The 10,000-nt window shown below is 44.5% G+C and overlaps 1 protein-coding gene across 1 annotated transcript in view; it reads right to left on the bottom strand.

Moving 5' to 3' along the window:
* The window catches only part of kcnh7 (potassium channel, voltage gated eag related subfamily H, member 7), an 80,611-nt gene that overhangs the window by 31,741 nt on the left and 38,870 nt on the right, over positions 1–10,000 (bottom strand). The window contains exons 4-8 of the mRNA XM_063212671.1: positions 9,215–9,224; positions 8,315–8,674; positions 7,608–7,774; positions 4,516–4,536; positions 855–878 (exon numbers count right to left, since the gene is read on the bottom strand). Coding sequence (XP_063068741.1) covers positions 855–878; positions 4,516–4,536; positions 7,608–7,774; positions 8,315–8,674; positions 9,215–9,224 — 582 coding nt within the window. The remainder of the gene's footprint in view (positions 1–854; positions 879–4,515; positions 4,537–7,607; positions 7,775–8,314; positions 8,675–9,214; positions 9,225–10,000) is intronic.

Raw genomic sequence — 10,000 nt, 5'->3', positions numbered from 1 at the left:
ACACAGACACAGACACAGACACAAACACATACAGACACAGACACAAACAAACACAGAAACAAACACAGACACAGACACAGTCTCTCTCTCTCTCTCTCTCTCTCTCTCTCTCACACACACACCCACACACACACACACACACACACACACACACACACACACACACACACACACACACACACACACACACACACACACACACACACACACACACACACACACACACACACACACACACACATGCAACCCTCCGCCCTTCCCCTTCCTGCGCTGTCTCATAGATATTTAACAGTCATGACAACCAAGACGGGCAGGCGACAGACAACTTAACAGCCGATACGCCCATTTAATGTTTCACTGGTTTAAAGATTTAATGATTGGCTGATTTAAATATTTAACTATTCACTGATTTAAATATTTAATTATTCAGCGATTTAAAGATTTAGTGATGCACCAGTCTAATTAAAACATTGATGGTTGTTTATTTAATTTCCTTCTCCTGTGACTGTGCTTAAGGCTCACTGGTACACACCTCTGAGCTCCTAAAACCTGAAGCCAAAAAACAAGGTGTCAACTGTGTGTATGTGTGCAGAGAGAGAGAGAGAGAGAGAGAGAGAGAGAGAGAGAGAGAGAGAGAGAGAGAGAGAGAGAGAGAGAGAAAGAGTCCGTTTCTGTGTATGCAGATGTTCCCCAACACACTGAACAAGACACAGAAGAAAACCACCGAAGACTGTTTGCAAGATGAAGAATAAGAAGAGGAAGAAGTATAAGAGTGTGGAAGTGGAAGAAACAATGATAAACGAGCAAATGCCACATAACTGCATGCTACACCAATAGGAATGCAGAAGCCATACCAGCCGCCATCCAGGAACGAGAGCCTAGCCAATCAGAAAGCAGGAAAACAAAGGGGGGGGGGTAGATAGATGGGGTTTAGAGTGAGGGGCGGATTAGATTGAGATTGAGAGGGGGAAGGAGAGAGACAGTAAGGGCGGCAGAAGATAGACGGCGAGAGACAGAAACAAGGACATTGGTGGAGGGAATAAAAGACGAGAGAGCCAGATGAAAAAGAAAAATGAAAAATCACTGTTTCTCAAAATGATGTGTGTGCCGTTCAGAGTGCCACAGCCTTGAAGTCGTACCCTCAAAGGCTCAAAGCATGCTTGGAGGGGTGGAAGTGAACATTACAGACGTTCCGTTTTGGCCACTACACACTTTTATTTCCAACTGATTTAAAAGCGTAAATGTGGTGATTACTTGGCAGTAAGTGCTGAAAGTTGAAAAGTACCAGAAAGCAACAAAAACATACTGAGGACAAACAATGACCAAGTTGTGTTGTTCGAACCTATTTGAATCTCGGAAACAACAACATGCCAAGCATGGCTTTCCCACGCTCTTAATTAGCGCGAGCGAAGGAAATGTAAAGGATCTAAACGGTCTCTAACTACCCCTAACCACTAACCCTTAGGGGTGGTACGGTTCACAAATGTCACGGTTCGGTCCATATCACGGTTTCAAGGTCACGGTTTTCGGTTTTGTACGGTTCTGTTTTTTTTTTTTTTTTTAAATAAAATGTATTATATAAAAATTTGAATGAAAATGTAAGCTTATCATAGGTATGTTGAATTTGACTTCATTTAACCCAACTGAAAGAGGAAAGATATCAATGATTTTAACATGCTTCCATTTATTTCACAAAAAGGGAGAACTAAGTCCTAACTTTTAAGTTGACAAATATTCAAATATTACATGCTATAACACATTTGACGTGTAAAAATAAAACAGCTACACTCCTGTAGGTAATAGGACCATTAGGTCAGTGTAGTATGACTATTTTGGTTAATGACACACTGAGAACGAATTGTACTTTTATTTTGATACCGCTTTCTGCGAGTTTTGCGCCAAAGAAAATGGAATCTTGTACAAGAACGACAACTAGCTGGTGTGGCCAGGAGTGGCACTGCAGCTATGTTATCGCAGCCAAGTAAATAATGAATGGGTGCCAATGGGGCTGTACGCTTCTCTTAGAACTATCTGCCCGTGTGATTTTTTCCCTGGAAACAATGAAGTCGCGTTCGATAGATATGAGTAAGTGAAAGCATTTGCCGACACGTTTGCATCTTGTCAAGTGTTAGATTCGTGAAAATGACCCTTATTTCAACTATAGCAATGACATAACACGTGACAATCGACTTTACGGCATACGCCATTTGTTTTGTAGTTTTAAGTCTGACTTCAGATGTCGATGTGTTTAAAGTTATGTTAGGATTGTTGCGGACACCTGTTATTTATTGCATTTAAGGTGGTGGAAAAGCGGCATGTGTACATGGGGTAAAGGAAATGACTGCGCTCGTCCTTAAGAATTTGGGCACCTTCAATTAACATGTTGGACGGTGGTGGGGGTTGAGGTGTGTGACCGTAGATGTCTCTGCTAGGAGGATCAGTCAGAGTACGTCTCTCGTCAGCTCTGGTCGTGAATAGTCGCAGAGATTCCTCAGCCAGCAGGTATTAGCCGAATGCTAGCGTGTTGCAGGACAAAACTAACACGTCTTTGGGAGAACAAAGCCATGTCAGGAACCTTTAACTTCACTTCTAATACAACTTCCATGATAAGGTACAGAATGTGCACACATCTTTACAAACCAGAGAACAGAACCGTCACAAATCCCTGCTGAGCCATTTAGCCCAGTAGGCTCCCATTCATCTTTTACTTGGCTGCGTGCGCCAACGGGGCTATAATGGGAGCCAATGAGAGACGGCTATCTCATAGCTTAGAACATTTCTGTTTGCGCTTATGAATCAGTTGCTTCCTATCATGAAACTGCCGGCCGTGAGAAGCATAGAAGTAAAATCAGAAGTCAAATTCAATTTTAAGTGAACAAGTGATAGGGTTATGTTATGTTAAAATGTGAAAGTTAACAAATAATTTTAAAAGATCGTTTTTTTAGAAGTGTATGCACAAGAATGTTTCACAAAACTCCTGTGAAGCTGAGCCTTTTAAAACAGTCAAATTTTATTTTTGTTATAGTGTTAAACATCAATGTTAACTAGGCAACAGCACAAAGTCCCCTTCCGTCCATCAGAGTTTAACTAGCTACATATAATTAGGCCTACAGTTGATTGCAGTTAAGGACAGCACAGTGAATCTGATGGATATGTTCAATAATCTCGCATTTTGCCGTCCGGAATCCCCATTCAATGCCACGTGGATAGGCTATAGCCTACACTAGGCTACTGTAACGTAAGTCATAGTCTACTTTGTTCTGCTAATCTGTCATTGTTTGTAAATTCATGTTCATTTAATTTAAAATGGTCAGCATAAAGGCTGGGAACAGTCACTTGCGCTAACGTGGAGAGAGAGGGGGGAGAGGCTGACGCTGCCGACCGACCTGCACTTGCTTGTAGGCTACTGTAGCCTAGTCAGCTGGCGCATGCTGTTACATTATGTCTTTCAGTTGGCTGATAGAAATCAGTCTTTCCACACTCAATATCCTACGTAGTCTTTGTGTTTTATGCTTGTAAAAGTAGTAGGATTTTAATAGCGTCGTCCGCCGGTGGTCACTCTATTTTTTTTATTTTTTTTAAACCGTGGGCACCGTGCGGTTGCCCACTACCCCGTTCCGTGACATGCAAACCGTACGGTCTCGGTTTGCAACGCAAACCGTACCATGCCTACTAACCCTTCTTTGCATCTGCACTTGTTCTGTATATTTCCTGTGCACTTCCTGTGTATTTGCTGGTGATGTTGGCTATGATTATGTCCTCTTTAGAAAGTCGCTTTGGTTATAAAGCCTCCGCCAAATGTAATGTAATGTAATGTAATGTAATGTAATGTAATTTTGTAACAGCAAGGATGAAGCAAGTGCAACCTTGACAGTTCTACGAATCAAGTCTATGGGACCTGATAGAATTCGGAAGCAGTCTTCCCTTTGGAACAGTATTTGGCGATGACCGAAAATGTATCATACCGATACTAGAAACGGCCAGCACACTTGAATTTGAGAAATGGCCGAGGATAAGAGAACAGGGAGGAAGTGCTGATCAGCTGGGGAGGTGAAAGGTCAGAGCCCGAAGCATCCAGTCAGCTATTGGCATATACTGTAAACAAACAATCAGCAATCACTCATCTAAGCAAATCAAGATCCGCCATTGGTCAAATGAAACAACCAAGCACAGAGAGAGAAAGAGAGAGAGAGAGAGAGAGAGAGAGAGAGAGAGAGAGAGAGAGAGAGAGAGAGAGAGAGAGAGAGAGAGAGAGAGAGAGAGAGAGAGAGAGAGAGAGAGAAATAACCCATGCTCCATGCAGTAAGCTCAGGCTCATGCTGACAATTTAACAGATAGATATATAGACAGATAGACAGCCAGAGAGAGAGAGAGAGAGAGAGAGAGAGAGAGAGAGAGAGAGAGAGAGAGAGAGAGAGAGAGAGAGAGAGAGAAAGAGAGAGGCAGAGACAGAGAGAAAGAGAGGGAGAGGCGGACGGATGGACGGAGCGACGGGTGGACTCCTCTGCTGTTTACCTTTAATGCTGCGGCCGTTATCTAGAAGGAGGAGAGAGGTAGAGAAGGGGAGAGAGTTAAGGATGGAGAGAAATATGGAGGGGTGAATAGAGAGGAGTAATGGAGTGGGAGGAGAGGGGCAGAGAGCAGAGAAGAGAAGAGGTGAGGGGAGGGGAAGAGAGGAAGATAGAAGAAGAGAGGAGAGGAGAGGGCAGAAGAGAGAAGATGAGAGAATGAGTGGAGAAATAGGAGAGAAGGAGAATCCAATAAGAGAGGATGAGTGGAGGAGTGAAGAAGGGAGAGGAGGGTAGGGGTTAATAAAGTGAATGCGTGTGTGTGTGTGTGTGTGTGTGTGTGTGTGTGTGTGTGTGTGTGTGTGTGTGTGTGTGTGTGTGTGTGTGTGTGTGTGTGTGTGTGTGTGTGTGTGTGTGTCCTTCTGAAATTAGAGAGGTTATTTCTGACCTTGGGGAGTATTGACTTTAATATTGATGGAGATGACACATGCGCCTGTATGGGAGTGTGTGTGTGTGTGTGTGTGTGTGTGTGTGTGTGTGTGTGTGTGTGTGTGTGTGTGTGTGTGTGTATGTGCGTGTGTGTGTGTGTGTTTCCCAAACCACATGCCACTGTAATATATACAACACATCTATTATACAAAAGTAAAATATAAATATAAAATATATGGCGTCATCATCACATCAACAGTGAGGGGGTTTGGCCAGGTAACTGTACGTCTGTTCGGTAACCTGGTTCTCACCAGATCTGTGGCTCCATAAAGCTTGGTTCTAGGGCTGGTCAATATGATGATATACATAGTTATCGTGATTGAAAAGTGTGGTACCTTTTTAGCCTGATTATCATCGACTTTCAAATGTCTTCAAGACTTGGTCTGACCAAGAGCATAACAATTAACATTTCCCAAATGGCATGATTGACCCGCAATCCTTTGGGTTGCTACTGGTTGTTTGCTTCCCGATGAAGCGGAAGCAGTTCCCAATTTTTCAAGAGCTCAGAAACGATATTGGCATAGCTCCTGGCCTGACTAGAAGCAAGACTGAAGGTGTTGCGGCAAGTAATAATATCCATTATTACAGCTTATATACAATTCAATTTTAAATATAATTTAATAACATTGTGTATTGCCATGCATGCTCTAAGTTCATATAACTGAAGAAAAATCATTTGAAAGAAACATGGTTTTGCAACACAACTCCATAACCATCCATAACCTCACAAAACCAAAAACCTTACAAGGGTTAAGATGTGCATTGAAAGGGTGACCCCGTTTTCCTTACTGTGTGACTATCCGTTCCTTAAGGTGTGGATCAAAGAGGTCAACATGTCATTTAACCGGTTTGGTCTACAGTAAATGCACAACTGAAAGATGGAATGTCTCCTGGCCTCCTCTTTCCAGCCTCTGACAGCTAATCTCTTGACCTGGGTGAAGGAGACTCCTGATGGTCATGACATGGTCATGACATGGCCATGACACACACACACACACACACACACACAAGCACACGCACACGCACACGCACACACACACACACACACACACACACACACACACACACACACACACACCAACCCACACACAGGTCATGACCTAACATCTAACATGTCATTGACATGCTTGGATGGAAACATCAGACACCAGCGTCATTAGACACCATATTGGCCCCTCACTGTACTGTAGCAGCCCACACAAGGCCAAAGGGCATCTGTCTCTCTGTGTGTGTGTGTGTGTGTGTGTGTGTGTGTGTGTGTGTGTGTGTGTGTGTGTGTGTGTGTGTGTGTGTGTGTGTGTGTGTGTGTGTGTGTGTGTGTGTGTGTGTGTGCGTGAAAGTGTGTGTATGTGTGTGTGTGTGTGTGTGTGTGTGTGTGCGTGTGTGTGAATACCATTTAATCAAAGCACATATTCACTACTAGTCAAGGACACAGCGGATATCCACATAAGACGCACGCACACACGCATGTTGCACACACACTGGCACACACACATTGATCTGGTTCACTACATACACACACAAACACACTCCAACATTGATTAGGTCCAACAGGTTAACTGCTGGGCACGGGCACACACACACACACACACACACACACACACACACACACACACACACACACACACACACACACACACACACACACACACACACACACACACACACACACACACACACACACACACACACACACACACACACACACACACACAGCTTAGAATCGCCGGCTGGCATTCCCGTATCCCTGCTATGCTGATCATTACCCACAGCTGTGAAGAGTGCTTGAAGTGCCTGCTCACATGTGTTCTGTTCCAGCAGTCTGATTCCAACACAGTGATCCGACATAGGGCAGGACATGTTACAATCAATTCCACATGACGACTACTGTCATCACAACTGTTACTGTGTCAACCAGAGGTGGGCTATTATTTTGAATTCACAATACTGTCCGAAAGGCCAGATCTCACAGGCAACTTGTCTGTGGCAGTAATAACAAATACGATTATTTTAAACATCACTATATTGCTGTTGCTTACTAATCATGATAACTTGATCGAGTTAGGGGAAAAGGAGTAACAACGATGGAGTGGGTAGTTTGAATGCGACTCCTAGATTATCACAAGTAATTTATTCTAAAGTGTTACCCATAAAGAAATGAATGTATATAAATATTTGTATTTGGTCCTCAAGTTAAGCATAATCCCTGCCTGGGTTTGTGTTGCAGGAGTGCCTGCACCAGATATTTGAGTGACATCCTATATTGGGCTAGATATGGGAGGGGGGCTGTTGTTGCCATTATATATTTTTTTTATTTTAAGAATTATTTCTATCTGTCAATCCAGTAAGATAACAGCACATATCTCCCTGTAGTCTCTCCACATGTCTCTCTGAAATGTCACCATGAAGCAAGGAACACTACCTTCAGCTAAACTTGTCCAAAATCAAACTCGTAGTGAACCCAGCCTACAGACTCAATGTGGCATACTAAATTTGGTCTTTTGCTGTGCGTCCTTGGGTGTGTGCTTCTGTTTGTGTGTGTGTGTGTGTGTGTGTGTGTGTGTACATGCGAGCGTGCGTGCATGTGTGCGTGTGTGTGTGGGTGTTTACCTTCGCTGGCGTGGCGGTCTCTAAAGCGCTGGTTGCGGTTGTTGCATCTGAAGGCCTCGATGTCGTGTACCGATGACGATCTCCTGAGGCAGACGCGAGACTCCGCCCCTAAACCCTCCACTTCCTGCTCATGTTCCCGCCTCTCATCGCGATTGGCCTCTTGTCCCCTGAGGAACCACAAATATGCTGTGTTTTCATCATGGAGTGATGAAGGATTATGTACAGTAAGTATTTATTTATGAAGGACAGTCCTCTCATTTCTCATTTAATTTGTCTCTTCTGAAGACCAAACCAATGTGCAGCTCTCCCACCTGTGAGTGGACCTGAGAGAGGACCACAGGAGCCAGGTTAGAGGAAAACACTGAGGACAACACAAAATACAACACACAGTAACACTGTCACTGTTTTCAGGCCAACCAGGGGGGTGCCATTGCCAGTGCCTACACCAGTTACTGTACGTTCGGCACTAAAGTGCTTACCAGTGAACCACTCGCGTTTATAGCGGGCTCTGAACGTTTCCGCACGTGACTGTGTGTTGTTACCTGATCGTCACGGCCCTGCTGTTGTCACGGATCGCAGAGAAAAAACAAATATTTTTCGTTCGCATCGCGAACCAACTTTCCTTTATGGCACAGTTCTCAGTTGGCCTGAACGTGACACGTGTGTGTGTATGTGTTTGTGTTTTACATGTGAGTGCGTGAGTGTACCTGCTACGCGGCGACGAGTGGTCCTGGGGTCCAGACAGGGCCGGGGAGCCGGGGCCAATCAAAGCACGGGTGTCGGAGGCCGAGCCAATCAGGGCGCGCGTGTCGTTGGTGTGGGAGGGACTGCAGCTGTCGTGCGTGGGGGGGTGGAGGTCGCGGGGGGTCATGGAGGAGGAGACACAGGAGGAGGAGGAGGAGCAGGAGGAGCGGCGGCGGTGAGGGGTGGAGGAGGAGTTGAGGTTGCCAGAGGAGGGAGGTGCAGGAGGGGGATCCACCGTCACCCCATCTGGATCCTCCTGAGGAAGAGACTGCTTACTCACGCCCAGCACCCCCAGCCCTGGCAACCGGAAGCGGAACAGGCGGCTCTGACCTGCAACACACACACATGCATGCAAAAGATAAGTGCACACACGCGCGCACACATACACACACGCACACAGGCATGAACGCAGGCACGCATGCATGCACTCATCTATGCACACCTACAACTGACATGCATGAGAGATTTAGCTACATGTAAGTTACATATTACGTAAAACTTGGACATTACAATTTTGATGATAGGAAGGTGATCACATAGAAGCTGTGTAGATGTATATGGATACTTTTGAAAATGCTTTGGTTTTGGTCTTTTGTGTACACGTTAACATTTTAGAATGTGCATTTCAAAACTTTTCAAAACCGGTTTTAAAAATAGTCAATTTAGAGGGCTATATGTCTATTATATGTATATTTAGTTTTTGTTTAAATCCACATGTGTTAACACTTAAACGGATAAAACATAGCTCTATTTAAAAATATCCACATACTGTGTGTGTAATAGCACCATAGGCTCAGCACAAAGGGGTTAATAGGAGAATGGTGACGTACCCAATAGCTGTCTCTCTTACTCTTTCTCCCTACCCCCTCCTCTCTTTCGCTGTGTATGTCTGTCTGTCTGTCTGTCTGCCTTCTCTCTCTCTCTCTCTCTCTCTCTCTCTCTCTCTCTCTCTCTCAGTTTGTCTTCTGAATGTGAAGAGCAACACGTGTGACACACGGTTGCCATGGGAACAGTACAGGAGAACTGCCATGATGCCACATTGATTACCCAGCAGAGATGCTCCAACTATATAAACACACACACACACACACACACACACACACACACACACACACACACACACACACACACACACACACACACACACACACACACACACACGCACGCATGCATGCCTGCATGCACATAGACACGCACACGTATACACACACAAACAACATACACACACGTACAAACACAGACACGCACACAGACACACACACGCCCGCGCGTGCGCACGCACACATGCACACACATGCACACACACACACACACAAATAAGCACAATCACATACATTCATGCCAAGTCTTCCTGTGGGTGGACCAATTGCCTGCCAATCCTAACACTAACTAAAGAATGTCTACAGAACTGTGCACTGTGCCCAGAGCAAGACAATGCATAAAACATTGAAGTAGTACTTAAGCCTAAGTAGTATTAAGTTAAGTATGAAATGCCCCCTGAGCAATATATCACATCACTTATGATTTATATATACATTCATTTCATAGGCCTACATAGAGTATGTTTCCTCGCACATGCAAATAAAATCCTTTTGCAAAGTGCATGTGCATGGTAAAATATTTTAAGTAAACTTTTACTTGATGATATG

Source organism: Engraulis encrasicolus, chromosome 12, assembly GCF_034702125.1.
Source record: "Engraulis encrasicolus isolate BLACKSEA-1 chromosome 12, IST_EnEncr_1.0, whole genome shotgun sequence".
Taxonomy (NCBI): domain Eukaryota; kingdom Metazoa; phylum Chordata; class Actinopteri; order Clupeiformes; family Engraulidae; genus Engraulis; species Engraulis encrasicolus.
This window is presented reverse-complemented; position numbering and strand designations above follow the sequence as displayed.